The 19,524-nt window shown below is 39.3% G+C and overlaps 2 protein-coding genes across 2 annotated transcripts; both read right to left on the reverse strand.

Moving 5' to 3' along the window:
• Positions 1 to 2,970: 2,970 nt before the first annotated feature.
• Positions 2,971 to 11,578, reverse strand: paqr7b (progestin and adipoQ receptor family member VII, b). The gene is made up of 2 exons (XM_026914130.3): positions 10,518 to 11,578; positions 2,971 to 7,917 (listed from the first exon to the last, which is right to left on the reverse strand). Exon 2 carries the CDS (start codon positions 7,882 to 7,884, stop codon positions 6,817 to 6,819), a length of 1,068 nt encoding a protein of 355 aa, XP_026769931.1. The 5' UTR covers positions 7,885 to 7,917; positions 10,518 to 11,578; the 3' UTR covers positions 2,971 to 6,816.
• A 138-nt stretch (positions 11,579 to 11,716) lies between these two features.
• On the reverse strand, positions 11,717 to 16,988 carry stmn1b (stathmin 1b). Its single transcript, XM_026914367.3, has 5 exons — positions 16,879 to 16,988; positions 14,232 to 14,277; positions 13,946 to 14,118; positions 13,528 to 13,719; positions 11,717 to 13,443 (listed from the first exon to the last, which is right to left on the reverse strand). The coding sequence occupies exons 2-5, from the start codon at positions 14,245 to 14,247 to the stop codon at positions 13,375 to 13,377; spliced, it is 450 nt and encodes a 149-aa protein (XP_026770168.1). The 5' UTR covers positions 14,248 to 14,277; positions 16,879 to 16,988; the 3' UTR covers positions 11,717 to 13,374.
• Positions 16,989 to 19,524: the final 2,536 nt, after the last annotated feature.

Consider the following 19,524-nt stretch of genomic DNA (forward strand, 5'->3'; position numbering starts at 1 on the left):
AACTGTAAAATAAATCCTACAGACCCCCTCAGTATTTTATAAAATAATCCATCTATTCAAAAATTAGGCACATTATTTAAATGTATTCTATTTTTTTGCCTATTTACTGAAGCCAAATAACCTTTTTATTTCTGAAACTTCCATTTTTTATTAAAACTGTCATTAGATTCTCTCAAAAACATACTGGTAGGTGGACTGATAACTAGAAATTGGCCCTCTAGGTGTGAATATGTGTGTACAATGCCCTGCAGTTAGTTGGCATCCCATTCAAGGTGAAACTCAATGTTTTCTGACCAGGATAAAGCAGTTACTGAAATGAATTATTTAAAAGGTGTTTTTGAGTTAGAGGTTTGAATTAAGCATTCAATTCAAGTGACCACTGAGCTAATAACTCTAAAACTAAGTAATAACTGTAATAATTTGGTGTAATAATGGTGAGCTGTGATTTCCACCACTGCAACAAAATTAGTTTTTAAAATCACAGACCCACTGACCATGCGTCACACACCTCAGTTTACATCATGGGTTCTTGTATTGATTGTTGTAAGAGTTTGAGACAAATGAATAAATGCACAATTAAATTTAGCATAAGGAATGAATCACTTCCCTAAAAATAAACAACTTTCACTTGTTATTTATTCCCATTCCTTCTCTGTTCGTTCTGTTTTCTTATGTAAATATGATGCAATCCTCACATGCAGCTGCAGTACATATCACTCCTCACTGCCAGTGGTGGGACGCAGAAGCTATGATGGTGTGAGCAGCATGGTTTCCTCAGCAAGAAGTGACTTTTCAGCTGTGTTCCCAATGAGGCAATCCAGAACCCAGTCTCTCATGAGTCAGGCTGCGTAACAGCATGTGGTCCTTCACACTCTCACCATCAGTCTCTGCTTAGCTTAAGATTTATAGAACACTCACCATCTATTACTCACCCAGAAAAAAAAAAATCCCCGAGACCTGCAGGGTGAAAAGTGCAAACAGATTTTCTGGACTCGTTTATAAAATAAAAGGGTGTGTGCTGTTTTAAAAGGAAATGAGTGTGTTTAGAATTCTGAATACTCTTCAGTAAGGAATTGGCTTTCTTTTGCCTTGGTTCTGGTGCAAAGCTCGAGTGGGAAATTTCATGGACATGTGTTATATTTGTGTCAGCCAATAACCAGATGCATTACTGGGATGAATTTGGATGATGTTTAAAGGTGAAAGCAAATACATACGCAAAGATTACCAAACCCAGCAGCCATGTCAGTCAGATTTCAAGCAGAACGACTGTGAGAACGGAACAAGGTGGTCTTTTTAGAACACATATTAAATCCTGCTAAGACGCAGCAGTCGGAGCGCAGGTATCAGACCTCCCGTTTTTTTTTTATACAACAGCTCAAGAGCTTGAATGGGCAGGAAATGGAAGGCTAAGATAGGCAGTGAAGCACACAGAGCTCTAATCTGAAGTCATCCTGCCCTTTCTCACAGGGAAAAGTAACACATCTCATGCATCTGCACCAGCAGAAGAAAGGCATTCCTGGGAAACAGGTTCATATATTCAAATTCACATTAAAATCTAATTACTGAGGCTATGCAAGGACTTATATATTTGTATTAGCTGGCAATATTATGTACTACTCTAATCCTGTGTTCTTTCAGTAAGAAGAAAAATGTGGGCTGAGAGGGATTGAATGTTTCCAGGCTTTGGCAAGACTGCCACCTTGTGGTCATCTCTGCTGTTGTCAGCACCTTGTTGCAGATACAATATGCTGTAGAGTGTCAGATATAATTGACACCGTAGCTATTACTGAGATAAAGTTCCCTGTGCAAGGTTTACATTTGTATAAGCTACATAATCCCCTCCACTGATGTTCTCAACATTGTTATTAGATTCATTGTTCTTTCTAGTTTTTTTTCATAATTTATTTATAGCTGCATTAATATGCATGCTAAGAGTTTTATGCCCCAAGGCAAGGTTATTAACATGACAGAGCTCAACTTTATGATCAATCATCATATATTCACAGTATGTACAATTGTTTTATATTATGTACAATACTTTATTCATTTTATTCATGTCTCATAGGGAGTACAAGGACAGAATTATTATTATTATTATTATTAATGATATAGCATACAAGAAATTGTTCACTGTCAGCACAGAGATATCACCACTATCTCCTGTCAAGAAAGATCAATTTTATCATTTATTGAATATTGTAACATCACTGAACAAAGGGCTTAATATCTGAGTAGTAATTCTGCTCATAAAGGTACACAAGCAATCAAGAATCAAAAGGAATTGCTTTCACTATTTTATAGTGACTTCTAATTTAACTTTCTTTACTCCCTCTCCACTATCATCTATTTGCAGTCTGACTTTTAATAAGAGTGCAGCAACTGTCAATAAAAGGATTAAACAGTATAGCTGAGAGAGCCTAATAAAAACTCTGGAACTGAAATAGCTGCTGAAACTAAAGGTCATACTACATGTTTTTGTGAAGAATCTGTTTTTATTCCAGAGTTATTACTTTTAATACTTTCTAAATTAAAATTTGTTTTAATTTTATTCATTCAGCTTCAGTAACCGCTTTATCCTGGTCAGGGTCGTGCCGGATCTGGATCCCATCCTGGTAATACTGGCGTGAGGTAGGAATAACTCTGGATTTTTGGGAGGTGGGAGGAAACTGGAGAACCTGGAGGAAACCTACACGACATGGAGAGAACATGTGAAACTGAATACAGGAAGTAACCCGAGCTGTGAGGTGGCAACGTTACCTGTATCACCATCCCACAAGTTAATTTTAGATTATTTTTAATTAAAGGGAACAATAAGTAAAAATTTCTAGTTAATTTGTATAAATTCTAACACAATTATACTTTTGATGTTTTGATCATTTTCAATTATCCATAAGGTTTAACTTTAACTATTAACAGAGTAAAATAAAATACCATTAAAATATCATGTGTTCACAATTTACAGGGACACAATGACAGGACAACACGTGTTTATTTATTTTAATTCCACAATGCAACATGTCATTTTATACATTGTTGGTTTTGTTGTTGTTGTTGTTGTTGTTGCTCTGTTTTAAATAGACTCAGATTTTACTCCCCCTCGTGTCTCTGCAGTATGACGTATGAGTGTTAGTCAGAGTGAGAGCAGAGACTTTATCACTGAGCTCCAGGAGCACAAATCAGTGCTAACCTCAGTGAGACACTAAACACTTTCCTGGCAAACCTTTCTCATGATGCATGTCTGGTCCGGGCCATAACACAAACCCTTGAATTTAATGTATTAATTTATTAAGACAGAAGTATTTTTCAAATCTGCTTCGATTCTTTTCTCAGCTAGATTAAATGTAAAATCAATTTCACAGTTTAGCTGTGTCAGTCATACGTAGTGGGTTTTTCCCATTAAAAACATTAAGCTAGATTCTGACAGGCTGTTTCGAGCCTGCTCGTGCCTGGCAACGACTTCATCGCTGTTGTATCCACACTGACATGGTGCCAGCTTTCTGCTTCCCCTTAACATGTACATGTTCCTTTTAATATTTAATAAAGTCCTGAAACATATAGCTTCTCACACACACGCAGGCTAAATAAGCTGCATTTAAAGAAAAAAAAATGAACTGTGCAGTTTTTGTAATAACAACACACACTTTCCTTCTGTTAATATTAAGTAGTACAAATTAGTCCCAATAACTAATAAACCTGGTAAAACAATTATTTCAGTTAATAAGGAAAAGGCTGCAGTCATATTCTTGCCACAGAAATCATCACTGGTCCAACAGTCAGTCACTTCATTAGACTTCATGAGACAGTCAATGACATCATCAGTCCATGAGTCCATCCATCAGTGACTTCATACTTATTGTACTCCGCTGGTGCAGATATGCCACGTAACACACAATTCATATACCAAAAACACTCCAAACATTTCCCAAAAGCACTGCAGAGTTGCAAATCCCTGTTATGGAGTGTTCAAAGCGATGCTTCATCTTGCACTTCTTTGTGCTACGATTTTTTTTTTTTTTTTTGGAACTAACTTTGGGAGACTAAGCCAACCAAAAAAAAAAAACTTTTACACTTTTTGTGCTAAAACTAAAAGCAAAACTAAGTCTAATTAAGGTAAAAAGCCTTCTAGCACGTACTTGCCAGTTTATTAAGCGCAACTACATTGTAACTACACTCACTGGCCATTTTATTAGCTACATGCACTTGCAAGTGTAGAAGAATGTCTTCTGAATCAAGCCCTTTCTCAACACAACACTCCTGCCCCTTATACACTCATATCAGTGCCACCAACATGTCAGTGCCCCTGCTGTGCTGAGAATAATCTGGCACCCAAATAAAATTTAGTCTAGCCTAAGAAAGTCCATGGTCCTGTTGTGGTCCCTTTCCAGTGATAGCAGTAGAGTCAGACTGAAAAACACATGCACCTCAGTCAGTGGTATATCTACAAAGTGCAGGCTAGTGTGATTAACAAAAAGGCAATGAGTGTAGGAATAAGGTAGGTCTCTAATAACCATTATGCACTCATACTCCATTTCTTATCACAAGCAGCTAAGTGGTGTAGAAGCTAGAAGCTGCACACACTCACCACACCTGTACGTTCACTGGCCCACATAGATGCATGCACACATTCAGGCACATTAACACACACTACAACACTAAACACTTCAACCAGGTAACAATATGCACAATGGCATTGACATCATGAAGTGTTAAAAGGCAAAACTCAACACTGTAGCCCTTTGGGTTCCAAATTAACATCTTGAAGACAAAAGCAGGCATCACTTCTTTACTTATCAAGGGCATGCAATCCATCTCTCTAAAGCCCCTGTGAACAGATGTTAATAATTGACATCATAAAGTAAACATCAGTACTGATTCAATTCAATCAACATTGGATGGACTTTCAACTTTACGTGATGTTTTTTCTCTTCAATTCTTTCATTCTCAATTCTTTCATTCTCAAAAAAAAAACATACATTATGAAAACTATCTTGGTTTACTGCAGTGCGAAGTAGAACTCCGTCAGCCGTGTAAAGCATGTTGGCACGTGCCTTCTGAAAAGAACAGGCATATTGATTTCAATCTGTCAGGGCAACATCAAGTGGCAGTTTTTAGAGACACACAAATAACTCTCAGTGATTGCATTCACACAATTATGGACCATTTCCTGGTTTAGAGATACTTATGAGTAACAGTTGGTGAATGAAGGCAAGTCACCAGTCAGCTTCAAGCTGTTTTGTAGCTTACAAATATATAATGCACTAAAGCAGAATGGTATCATTATTTTCTGCCAATCTAAGGACGTAAAAATTGATTTATAAAGTCCCTTCTAGCAACTATGCCCTAAATGCCTTTAAAGCACCAATAAAGTGACTTTCTTTGAGTCAAACTCATTACAGATCCCATTTCTCATGCTCCTTCCCTATTGCTGTACAAACGTGATCAGGAGCATTACACTGAGAATGTTTTACAAGAAGAACATGGATGGTGTACAAAATTTGATTGGCTTTTTTGACACTAGAGCTGTGTCTCGAATGGCGTACTATGCAATATGTTCTATACACTATACATTAGAGGTGTGCGTCAGGACACCGTGTAATGCATTCACCATGTTCAGTCATTCATTTGCTGTAACTGCTTTATCTGGCCAGGGGTACTGTGGTTCCAGTTACTTATTTATTTACAATTTGGGAAACATATGCAACTAAGTTCATTAGTAAATACAGTAAGCAGAGACAAACCGCAGGAACAGGCGGGACTGGTCAAACTTTCTGCAAGAGCAGGATGGGAGGTTCTACAACTTAGTTCATTTCTGCAGGGTGGGAGTTTTAGATGTCCTGCAAACATCTCTACTATACACTACATAAGTAGTACTTAATTTTTGCAAGGATATAACATCTCAAGTCAAACACTAACTTGTGGAGGCAGTGGTGGCTCAGTGGTTAAGGTTCTGGCCAACTGATAAGAAGGTACTGATTTCATATCCCAGCACTGGCAAGCTCCCACTCCTCGCCCTTGAGCAAGGTCTTTAACCCTGCCTGCTCCAGAGGTGTCTTATCAGTGACTGATCTTGCGCTCTGCCCCCAGGTCCCTAGCAAGAAAGAATTTTACTGTACTGTACTTGTATATGTGACAGTAAGGGCTGCCTTTGCCATGCAGTACCTCACATCATTAAAACTACACCAGAACAGCTAAATTTTTGTATAAAAAACAAAATGTCTCGTTTAAGTATGTGTTTAGCAGTGTTCTCAATTATGTCTGCTTTTCAGTAAAACATAAACTACAGCACCCCCTGGTGGGCAAAAAGTGCCCACACCTTTTTGAGAGGTTGTAGTCCATTAGCAGGGTATTAACAGTTTACTACATCTCAGGTTTCACAATGTGAACACATTACTCACAATAAAATATGCATAGTACGCCATCTGAGCTGAGGTCAGAATTTTAGTCCATCAACATTTTTGCAATTCAGTCCACAGTGCCTTTGCACCCACAAACCAGATCACACATTCATGAAACGGGACTTTCAGAAGCCTTTAGAGTAGATTCTATCAGAGTAAAATCTCTCTACTCGTTTCCTTTAGTTTCTTGTTTTAAACAATAAATGTTGTGTACAGTACATCACTGATTAAAAATACATTTTGGTAGTCCAACAAACAATACAAGGCTCACACTCCAATTCCTTTCCCCACCCTCAAAAATGTGATTAAATGACAGAGGGTCCATAACCTGCATAACATCCATAACTAGTATACCAGTGCGATCATTTGCTCCAGGTCTCCTGCTCAAGTCTCCTCACTCCTGCTTTTTAATGGTGGCAGGTTATTCTTGTTTCTCCTCAAGGTAGGCTTTCACTCGCTTCCGCACGTAGAAGGCGGTGAGGGCACTGCAGCACGTTGTGAAGACGAAGAGAGCCGCAGCATCATGAGCCAATGTGTCACCGTGCAGGTGCTCATACAAGGGCCTTCGCTCAGTGTAGTCGAAGCGCACAGCCTCAATCTGCATCAGGGTGCACAACACAAGAAACACGTGAAAGATCTGGTGGCCCTGGCCGATAAAGTCGCAGCGCCCAGGGAACCAGCACTCTGGATGAGGGTAAGAGAAGAAGAAGGCACTGACCAGAAAGAAGAGGATCTGATAAAAGTGGAAAGTTACAGCTGGGTCAGTGCAACCCTGCTGTGAGCTGTAGCACGTGTAAATGCGATGCACCACTGGGCTGATATCTAGGCAGTACGCCAGGGCTGAGGGCACCATCTGACAGAACTTGTGGCCAAACCTGGGCAGGCGCTGACTGGCATACTTGCCATAGCAGCAACCAGCGCACGAGAGCCATGCCATGAAAGCAGCAGTGGGCAAGAAGAAGCCTCGAATGTGAGCATGCCACGTTTCTTCCACTGCATAGTAGAAATGCACCAGGGCGCTGCCATACTGGTACACGGCTACGCCCACATAGTCCAGGAAGAAGAAAGTGTAATTGGAGAGCTCAGACTTGGCAGAGAGCAGGTGGGCGAGAGTGCTGCAGGCCAGATAGGTGAACGCAGTCAGGAGACCGATGAAGAGCGGCTGCGCATGTGGGTCACGCAGGAAGTCCACCGTCTCTGACACTTCCTGGAACTTGACGAGTATGACAAGCGAGGCTAGCAAGTGCGTCCACACATTTACCGTCTCGTTATGCCGCTGGAAGAGCGAGAGGAAGTAATAGCGCCAGCTGTGGTCAGGTGGTCGGTAGCCCGTGAGGATGTGCGACTCCCTGAAGACGCGGGGCACATCGCTGATGCTCACAGTGCATGGCAGAGTGGGAAAGGCAGACTCGAGCAGTTGGGGGATCTGACGCAGTTGCTGCACATTTATAAACAAACGGCCAATCTGCTCCATCACCACGGTCGCCATAGTGAAGGTGAATAAAGCTGCACACCCTGGGATCTGTAGTGTGTAAAAGCAAAAAACATCATAGTGAACGATCACTCTTGTTCTGTTGGTCTTTGAAGTATTGCCCAGTGTTCAATGTACTTAATTTTATTTGTATAACACTTTTAACACAAAGCAGATTTAGAAAAGTGCGTGCCAGTGAGGATGTTTAGATCTGGTCTTGTATACTGATAAGATTTTAACAATCTTATCAGTACAATTCACTTGTAATCCAATGCAGATCTAGTTCAGATGAAATCTGTTTACTGTACCATATAATATGAAAATCAGCCCATAACAAGTGACCACCAACATCCTGCGGTTACCTCGTTTCCAGTTGTTGTATGCAAATGACTGCTTTCAGATCACAAACTACAATTTTGCATGTGGTTTTTCTCCTTAAAGCTTCAACATAGGCAGTCATGGACCGCATTCATTATGTCTTCATGTATTAGGAGGGGCGTTTATTGTCAACTGTGGCTTGGAAAGACGTAGACATTTACACATGTAAAACATCTTGCTACCTGGCTGATCAGTTGTCAAAAGACAGGCCATGCTGGTCAAACTGGTAGGCCATCTTTGCCAGCTGGTAAGTTATTTTCCAGCTTCCTAATTACTTGGCTCAACTGTGTTGACGTTTCCAAAAGCACTGTCAAGTTAATATCAGGGTTAATATATAATTAATCCATAGTTAATATAACCCTAACTGGTAGAGAGAGTGTTCAGCATGATGCTCGCTCTACCATGTAACAATGAACTCGTACTGCCAGGTTTTTGGGAAACTAAGCCATGATCAATAAAAGTTAGAGATATTCTAATTGCCTTTCTGCTGTCATTTTCTTAAAAATGACTTGCCTATGACGTAGCATTCCTTTCTTCTACAAGCTGCCAAAAATGGTCTTTGAACAACTCAGCCTGTAAAGTACATGTCAGACATCCTGGAGTGGTTTGAGTGAGCATTTTCAGTAAATCTATCAAAAACATGTCGTTATGAAATCTGATCTCATGAGAAGTTTGGACTCGGTTGAAATAAGCAGTACCCAAGCCCCTAACACTAAACATAATCTTTGTAGCTTTTCAGACAAATTTAGTCATGGAAAATTTGCAAGTGTAAACCTGTTTTTCAGCACTCTTTTAAGACTATGACTTGTTACACCTTACAATCCCAATCCCAGTAAAAACCTGGGCTGAATTCTATAACAGACCGTGAGATAGCATGTGTTTTCCATGTCGTATTATATGATGAATCTCCACTAAAGATAGACCAGTGATTGAAGCAAATGACTACATTCTGCTCACGTCATCAGTCAAAGTGCGATCTGGGCTCATGCAGAAAAAGAGAGCGTGAAAAAAGAAATGTTCTTCAAAGTGAGCTTGAGATAATAACTTGTCCATTTACGTATTTCGTTTATGTTTTCATTGTCCAGTGTCACCAACGTGTTCGTAGCTGTTCTCTACATTTCGCCTGATCCCGTGCTACTCTCTTATTCGTGGCTTTCAGATCGTGACAGCGGTCACGTTCTGAGATTTTAAACAAAAACTTGTGACCCTGCCTGAACAATGTTGTCAGCTGCTGTCTTTGTTTGCATTGGCACTAAATCAGCTCAACTCACAACCCAAGAATTCTTTTAAGATGTAGGTTTTTTTTTTTTTTTTTTTTTTTTTTTCCCCCCCCGTCTGTCTGGGGGCATGGTGGCTTAGTGTTTAGCACGCTTGCCTCACACCTCCGAGGTTGTGGGTTTGATTCCCACCTCCACCCTGTGTTTGCGGAGCTTGCTTGTGCTTCTGTGGTTTCCTCCCCCAGTCCAAAGACATGCTTTGTAGGCTGACTGGTATTTCTAAATTGTCCATAGTGAGTGTGTGAGAGAGAGAGAGAGAGGTGAGAGAGAGAGAGATTGTGCCCTGCGATAGGTTGGCAACCTGCAACAGCAAAATCTATCTGAAAATCGTACTGTGTAAACCTGGATTAAGCGAATTTTATGCTGATACTTCCAATCTGGACGGTCATAAATGATAAATGACACTACCAAGCAGAAACTAGTAAATAGTAACTGAATAAAATAAGACAGATATGTAGAACAATCCTTGGAGAAAGGATAAATAGCTAATGTGAGTGAAGGTAAGTGTGTAATTTCTCAACACTGAACTGTGTTTTGTCACAAGCTGGCACTAAATGTGGTGAAATTCGCCTGTTAGAGAGTCAGAGGCAGTAGAGAAGTGAAGTGTGTGTAAATTAGCTGTAAGGTTTAAAAATCTGCCACCATGAGCAGTGAAGCTCTGAATGCTGGCGTGTGCAGACCAGCAGACCAGCAGGCCAGGCTTCTCCACAGCCTCCAGCAGGAAAGCTGCAGCTCCAGGCTGAATGAGTGCAGAATGTTCTAGCTACTGCACTTCAGCACACTGACAGATCAGGGGGAAATGACAGTTCCTCTGATGACAATTCAGTGTGTTCCTTACCCTTGGAGCAGACACTTACTCTTTCATGCTACATGAAAAACATTTATTATAGCAATAATAATAATAATAATAAAAACGCGCTTCATCTTAATGAGACACAATAAGGATAATTAACATTAGGTATTTTCTCTCACTCGTCTGCATGGATGGAAACTTACCTTTTCACGAGCCAATCAGCGAAAACGGATTTATGTACGACCTTCTACACGTTCTGCTGAAGCCCTGAAACACACACATGATGAAAGCTAAATATTTGTTGATAAATCTTCCAGCGGGTGAGGCTCCTGTCAGCGCCCTGCAGAACCAGACGGCCGAGTCGTCCACAACGTTGAAAGAAAGACAAGCGGCTCAGCCAATCAGAACAGCGCGCTGTGTCTAACGCAAGCGCGTGCGGTGCTAATCCACCAATGGGAGAGAGGCTTAATAGACTGCAGCCTTTAGGTCTAGGCTACAATGTATGAAGAGGGTGAAAAGGACCCGCCCACTTCCTATTAACGTCGCTTTGTAGCAGCAAGCAGGAATAAAGATGCGGAATTCAGGGCGGAAGTGCGTTTATTAACGTCAAAAACTTGCCATAGGTCATGATATGATATGAATTTATGTCATATTCACACGATATTGTGAAATGTGTCTCAGTCTAACACACTATCAAGTGTTTATATGTGACATGCAGAATAGACCTATGCAGTGATAGTGGATGGATGTGTGTATAAAGTGTTAGTTACACAAGTGTTTAATTATTTACTTTTTTTTTTTTTTTGCTCAAATGCAGACAGTGTTCTAGAAGATTCATATTTTTATTTATTTATTTATTTATTTATGTGTCTATTTCTTGCTTTTTGTAGGTCTAGAGTAGGAGCAGGTGTTTCTCTGGTGTATTTTGTCCCTCTTGGTTTGGGGCTTGTGTGGAAATGTGCTGTTTGCCCACACACAGGCGGATGATGTTAACAATGTGGCTTTGTAGGCCTCTGTGTGTGAATAGAGCTCCTTCATCAAAATCTTACAAACAGCAAGTCCATGAAGCCTTTCTCCACTTTCTATTCCTTCTGTAACCGTGCCATTTATGATACATCGTAATATGTACTGCATGGGATCTTCAGCCATGCTGACCTGGAGGTTGGTTTGACATAAGTGGGCAGATTTTGTGGTTATGGCTAAAAGCTAGTGCTAATATAGCCAATCTTACATAATTCGAATGACCACAAATGTCTTGTGCGATCTGGCCCTTTCACTGATCAGAATAAGAATAAGCCTTTATCTCGCAAGAGGAAATTACTGAAATCCGTAGCAGGACGAAGTATGTGTTCAGAAACAAAAACATCACCACATTTGAATAACCACACTTACACGTCAACACTTCAAGCACAGACATAATCATTTTTTAATTCTTCATGCTGGAAATGGACAGTGCTAGAAAGGAGTACATGAAATTGGAAAAGGATTAAGTCATTTTACGTTACTAAATTGAAAAATTGTCCTACTTAGACAAAAAGGCCTAAGTGGTAATGTAAAACCTTATTAAATGTAATATTTTTGTAGTCATAACAAGAGATTCAAGGTAAAGATTAATTGTGTTGGAAATTGGATTTGGAATGTTGGGTTTGTAAAAATAAAAATAAAAAAAAAAATCTCATTGCATGGTATTTAAAAATGAAAGTGTATTTACATTGTGGAAACATACAACTTATTTTATTGAAGACAGTCAAATGAGCTCGGATTTGCTTTGCATGGGTATAAGCTGATCAAAAACCCTCTTTCAGTTGATGTTTCAGTTGCAGATCACGTCTTTCCCAGCAACCTCTTAGAAAAAAATTTCAAGAATGAAAAAGTGCCATGCCTTCAAATGGGCCACTAGGTGTCAACACCTACAAAACAGACTAGACCTTACTGCCTGACATTACTGCAAATGTTCACACATGTTTAAGTGAATGCTCTTTTTTGGTTCCCCTCTTTAGAGATAAAGTACATCCAATATAGAAAGTGTGTTTATGAATATCAAATACAGGTTATATTTTCTGAATCGTTTAGTAACGGCATCCGACAGCAGGCCACGGTTCTCCACACCCTCGAGTAGGAAAGCTATAGATACGGGCTGAATTACTGGAGAATGTTCTAGCTAATGCACTTTACCAGGTAAACAGATGAGGAAAAACACTGCAACATGCAAAAAAATGACAGCCTTTGAGATGTACAGATCCTCTGGTGACAATTCACTTTGTTCTTTACTCTGTCAGCAACACGTACAAAACAGATTAGATCTCACTGCTCAACATTACTGGAAATGTTCACGCATGTGTAAGTGAATGCTCTTTTTTGGTTCCCTTCTTTAGAGATAAAGTACATCCAATACAGACAGTGTGTTTATCAATATCAAATACAGGTCATATTGTCAATGCACATATTTGTCTGCAGTGTGATATTAGTACGGATCTGTGTTTCTCCAAAAATATTAACAAGTTTACCAATGACAAGGTAAATGCAGGAATGTGCTTGTTAACCAGATGGAAAGAGAGTTACACAGACAAGCAGACAGATCATTATTATTATTTGTTCATAAATGAACATCTACAAAAAGGGCAGATCTAAAACTGTTAAAGTCTAAAACATAACAAGCAACTGTGCAACTTTATTAAGCTCAAAGAACTGCAGGTTTGACATACACAGGTACGGGTCAACTTGCACAATGCAATAAACAAAGCCAGAGACCTATGTGTAACACAGGCATGCTTCCCAATAGGATAAAAGACTGCTTATTTAACAGGCCAAAAGCTGCAAGTAGACAACTCTACAGGTGATGGAGATATAAAGTAGGTCTGAGCACGGGAAGATAAAAAGATAATTATGCACCTGCTTCTCCCCTAACTTTTAGCTAAAAAGTGTCAAAACAAACACATAATACTGGCCATATAATGGAGCAAAAATAAATCTTTGGATAAGTAAAAAAAAAAACAAAAAAAAAAAAAACATATACCATCCCTAAAACTGAGTAGCACAAAAGAAGAAAGAAAAAAACCCTCAGTTCTCTTCACCCTCGCCTCCATCTTTTGTTTCTTTGTTCTTTCGGACTTCTTCGATTTTCTTGTCCTAAAATGAGACTCAAAGTGATTAACAGGATTAATTCCAAGCTTTGTGACTTATACATAAGAGATTTCAGCCATGAAGGCTTACCTTCTCCTTAAATTTCTCATTCATCGCTGCCATCTGTTTTGTACGGTTTTCTTTGTTTGCTTCCATTTTCTGGTTGAGTTTCTCCTCTGCCATCTTGCTGAAGTTGTTGTTCTCCTCCATCGCTTTCTGGAGAACCTCCTTCTCATGCTCTCGCTTTTCAGCCAAGTGCTTCAGGACCTCTGCCTCATGATTCTGAAGAGAATTGTATAAATAATCATTATCACTACATCATATGTCCAAACTAGCTAAATAGTCTACTCTTAATAGTCAATAAGAGTCTACTGTTCAAGAAGACGTTATATGAAAATTTATATGTGACTAATATTAGAGTAATTAAAATTTAATTTAATTTAAATTCTCTCTCCTGCAACTCCATATTTATGCATAAATAACTGTGTATTTACAATCATGTTATTACTTTACGTCTCTCCTCTGCTGCATCCAGTTTCTTTTGGATCTCATCCAAAGACACCTCCTTCTTTTTTGGGGTGGACAGAGGGAATTCTCCCTTGGCGTCTGGTGCCGAGGGACTCAGAATGACCTCAAATGCTTGTCCAGAAGCACGCTTGTCCAGCTCCTTAACGTGCATGTCTGTGAACGATAAGACACTGATAATAATAACTATACAGTATGATGTCCCATGTGGACAATGACTTCATTAAGATGAAATAAAATATGCTGTCTGTGTTAGTTTTCCAGATTACCTCCAGAGGACGCCATTGCACTCTTAAACTTGAGGGTTTCAAATACCTACAGAATACATGCAAATAAACAATTTGTTAAAAAATATATCATCATCATCATCTTGCATGACAGAAAGCCCACTTCTTTCTCTCCGTATAACCCAAACCAACAGTCTGTCAATGACAGAGGAACAACATGTTCTTTAACAGCCCTGTTCTCCTGTAAACAACAGCAGTCTGACAGCATCGCCTACCCAAGCAGCACGTTCTCCTCAATACTCTGTTATTATAACAAAGCTTCAGATGTAAATATACAGCAGTACAACTGGGACACGACTGCAGTGTTCTTTTTATTGTCTATTTCATACTATTTATTCGTGTCTTTTGTCTGTTTCCGTCTCTTAGCATGCTGGAAAACTGTATAAAGAAGGAATTCATGAAATTATTATTTGTGTGTGTGTGTGTTTGTGTGTGTGTGTGTGTGTGGGGCCAAGGGACAATATCACAGAAATTCACATCTAATTGCGTGCACACACACACACACACACACAAACTATTATTTGTTTGTGTGTGTGTGTGTGTGTATCCAAGAGACAATATCACAGAAGTTCATGCACACACACACACACACACAAATTATTATTATTATTATTATTATTATTATTATTATTATTTGTGAGTGTGTGTGTGTGTGTGTGTGTTTGTATAGCCAAGGGACAATATCACAGAAATTCACATGTAATTGCATGCATATACACAAAAAAAAAAATTATTATTATTATTGTTATTGTTGTTGTTGTTGTTTATGTGTGTGTGTGTGTGTGTGTGTGTGTATGTGTGTGTGTGCAATTACATGTGTATTTCTGTGATACTGTCCCTTGGCTACACACACACACACACACACACACAGACACACACATACAAACAAAAATGATTATTATTATTATTATTGTTGTTGTTGTTATTTATGTGTGTGTGTGTGTGTGTGTGTGTGTGTGTGTGTGTGTGCAATTACATGTGTATTTCTGTGATACTGTCCCTTGACTATAGAGTCAGTGGGATTTGGGAGTGGTGGCTTCTGATTAGCATCTTTTTTCAGTTTCTATTTCAAACACAGCTATTTTGACATTGTGTACATGTTTACTGACATTGTGTACATGTTTACAGACATTGTGTACACTGACTGATAAAGTTGGCACTCAAGAAAGAAAAAAGACAGTAAGCTGGTGTGTGTATTGTTCCTTGAAATTGAGATTGTCCTGCTGTTCTGTGAGAGACGAGAATTAAGTAAAGCTCAACACCCCATCACATGCGAACGGCACTGAGAGGAGGCATTAGATCTAATGAGTGTGAGCTAAAATCAGAGCTGTCGGACTGAACTCAGCTCATAAACATCGAGCCTGTTCAGCAGGGTTAGGTGAACTGGGCGGCAGCTCAAGGACGGAAACAAAGGAGATTCTGTGTCTGTAAGGAACAAAGGCGACGGCGGCGTTCTCCTCCAGTCCATTTCACACATGTCCAAGCTCACTCAGCATGACCGACTGAAGATCAGACTGGATCTGATATAAAACCCTGAATGAGCTCTGGGAATCTGTGTGTGCCATGTCACATGATAACAATAGTATTTTTAATGAATAGACAATCTGAGCAAAGACAATGCAAAAAAAAAAAAAAAAAAACAGGATATTAGTGTGTGTGATAAATTGCAAGGTAGAGCTCATTAATCCAATTCTACAACTGCAGCAAAATAATCCATGCATCATTCCCAACAAAACGGATAACAATGTGTTTCATAATCAGTCCGGATAAATACTGTGTCACGTGGTACAAGCTGTCACACCCAGTATCACTCGATGCTGTTGCATGTAAAATGGCATTAAAAATTCCAAAATGTCTAAAGTATAAACTTGTAAGAGATACACTATTTGACTTAAACAGCTATTACTAGCTCTCCATTGCGTTTATTGTGAGAACAGGGAGTGTGTTCAGTGAAAGGCTGCAGACACAAAGACACTGCTGCCTGCCATGTGAGCAGACTTCCTCTGACCATGGCTCGAGACGTCACAGAAACAGCTTGATAAATCATCAGATCAGTCTTGATTTTGTGTTAATAAAGGCATCTGATCGTGTGAAAGCAACATTTGTTCCTTTTGCCAGAGACTCAGCAGCCAAGCCTTTTTGAAAACGTGGCCAGCTATGAATGAAAGACTGACTGACCCCTAACCAAGCACGTCAAAATCTATTCTCATTTACCATCTTTTACACAAATTCTTTTAATAAATTAGCAAGTTTGGACTGACAATTCATACCTGTGGAATTCGCTGCCACCAACCTGCAACATCAAGGTAAAACCTGTACAAATCCAAAGCCTCTATTGCCTCTCTAGCCTGAATTAATAACAGCATTCAACGATAAAGCAGTAACTTTATAACTAGCAGTGCAATCCCCCAGGAGGCTCTCTTTACAGCAGCACTGTAAGCGATGCTGCATGCATGCCTATTGTCTGCTTCTAACGCTTGATTTGGACACAAATTCACATTTTAGGGTTTTATGGAAACACATTTCATGCAACAGGTTTAACAACGTGTTTTTGTTTTGTTTTTTTTTTAGATAATGGCAGCAAATGCACACACAACAAAGCAACACAAGAACTCTATAACACACCCACCTTGGATGCTGTAGGAAAAGCAGCTCCTGTGTGACTCCTCACGCGCTGAGGCTCCGCTCTGCATCAGCACCGCGCGCTCGCTCGCGCAAAAAAGGACCAACGCGCCTGACGTCACGGGCGAAGCCAAGCCTGATTGGTTGAACCGGACGCTTGAACAAAGCAGGCGTGTTTGTGAGAATTTTGGGATATGTAGTTAATGCGTCTATAACTTCTTTATAATCAATTCAAGGTTTGTTGTTTATGATAAATCTGTATTTTAAAGTGATTTTAAAGGACTTCATCCAAGCAGAATACATGCTTACTTACTTAAAATGCTTATATATATATATATATATATATATATATATATATATATATATGTTTACATACAGATACAAGCATCAGAATGGGTGGAAAATGTGATCTCAGGGACTTGGCATGGATGTTGGTGGTTTCAGAAACAGCTGATCTCCTGGGATTTTCGTATACAACAATCTGTAGAATTTACACCGAATGATGCGAAAAACAAACCCATCCAGTGAGCTGCAGCTCTGCAAGAGGAAGCACTTTGTTGATTAGAGAGGTCAGAGGGGAGTGGCCAGAGCGGCCTGAGCTGACAGGAAGGCTGTGGCAACTTAAATAACCACTCTTTACAACCATGGTAAGCAGAAAAGCATCTCAGAACACACAACATGTCAAACACTGGGCTACAAGAGCAGAAAACCTGATTAGGTTCCTCTCCTGTCAGTCAGGAACAGGACAGGATCGAGGCCCAGGTTCAGTGAAAATAGACAGCTGAAGTTTGTAAAAATATTAACTGGTCTTTTTTAAATCTTCAACTGTATAAGCAGGTATACGGGTGTTAGAAGTAAAGTGGCCAGTTAGTGTACGTTTATTTTATTCTTGTGATTTGTACATCCTGAACTTTAAATACACCCGTATTACACTGACACCAATTGCATGAACCTGTTTTGAGCTAATTATCAATTAAATTCAACTAAACAGTGGCTGCAAAGTAAAAAACAACTTTATAATCTATCAAAAATATTGCCAGAACTCATACATGATTTATATACAGTATATTAATAATATAATATAATATAATATAATATAATATAATATAATATAATATAATATAATATAATATAATATGTATTGTTACAGCTATGAATCACAGACGAACTGTTTTATTTTAATGTATTATACTATAAATCTTTTTCCAGGTTCGCAAATCTAACCTCAAAGAACAACTCTTTGTCTAATAGTATAGACATTTGCCACTTTTCCTTTAGTTAGACATGAATTTATAATTATACTCTTATAAAGACTTTTCCACTGATGAAATAATTCTTCATCAATCCATCTAATCTTCAGTAACTGCTTTATCAGGGTCAGGGCCCTGGAGAATTCAGAGTTTTTCCAGGGAACGCTGGGCTTGAGGCAGGAAAACGCCCAGGATTCGGATATAAATTCACACACTCATTCACTCATTCACACACAGGGGGAAGTTTAGCATTGCCAATCCACCTATTGGAATGTTTTTGGGAGGTGGGAGGAAAACTGGAGAACCTGGAGGAAACCACTGCATACACAGGAAGAACATGTGAAACTCCACACAGACCCAAGTTAAGAATCGAGCCAGTATCCTGTAGCTGTGAGACGGCAATGCTACCTGCTGCACCACCGTCCCACCCAAAACAACTGTCTAACATATTATATTGTCATAGCACTTTCTTATAATGAATGCAGATTCCTCTGTTCATCATATTAATCAGGACACACTGAGTATTTTAGAGACACAGGGTCAGGAGATCGGAAGTTCAAATCCTGACAACGCCAAAGTGTGAACACTTTTCTGATAGAAGCTGCATGCAACAACATTGCAACTTGGGCAAACCAGATCCACTTGGCATTTAATTTGTTGATTATTTAACAGGGTCTTCTGGCTGTTATTGTTATCACAGAAAGCTTACATTTCAGCATATATTAGAGCGGTAACATGCAGAGTATAAGCGTAAGTTCAGTAAATAAAATTTTAAACTCCAATCATTTAAAGCATTCCCCTCAATGTAAATTCCTGGAGAAGTATGGTCAAAAAAAAAATCTCTAAAATAGGTATATGACTTTACTGTATCATTGAAGCAGTGTATCTGATGGGACTGGTATTGTTTTTTGCTAGATTTAGTAATAGCAGACAATCCCAGGAGAGGAGAGCAGATGGTACAGGCTGATTCTCCCCCCTGGGGTCACTGCTGCATGTTCAAAGACACAAGAAAAAAGCATAGACAGAGATATTCCTTGCTGAGTCTAGTACTCTCCCCAACAGACATAATGTTTTCCTGCGGTGCCAGATCATTAAGTCATCTGTTTAAAATAAGGAGCATTCAGACAAAGCTAGGGTCTTTGCCGTACACTTAGAGACTCTCTTGTCAAACGTCATTATTTGCATCTAATGATTCAGACTTGTAGCAGCAAATTCACATGTACGAGCATTCACATTCATATTCTTATGATTATTTTTGTTAAGTATTACTATCAACAGCTCTGTTGTCCACAGGTGTGAATATTTTGCGGTACAATCGGATGTGTGAAGCTGAAATCAGCATCTAGCTTTGTATGCTAGTGCACATGTCTGGTCATGTGAGCTATAACAATGAGACGTGATGT

The sequence above is a fragment of the Pangasianodon hypophthalmus genome, chromosome 1, assembly GCF_027358585.1.
Source record: "Pangasianodon hypophthalmus isolate fPanHyp1 chromosome 1, fPanHyp1.pri, whole genome shotgun sequence".
In the NCBI taxonomy this organism is placed as follows: Eukaryota; Metazoa; Chordata; class Actinopteri; order Siluriformes; family Pangasiidae; genus Pangasianodon; species Pangasianodon hypophthalmus.

Bases quoted from the DNA above. Each gene is read 5' to 3' on its own strand.
- paqr7b (XM_026914130.3), bottom strand. From the start codon at position 7,884: ATGGCGACCGTGGTGATGGAGCAGATTGGCCGTTTGTTTATAAATGTG.
- stmn1b (XM_026914367.3), bottom strand. The intron at 13,720-13,945 runs GTAATAACATGA...AATTCTCTTCAG, and splicing joins CAGCAGAGGAGAGACGTAAA to AATCATGAGGCAGAGGTCCT. The intron at 13,444-13,527 runs GTAAGCCTTCAT...GTCTCATTTTAG, and splicing joins ATGAGAAATTTAAGGAGAAG to GACAAGAAAATCGAAGAAGT.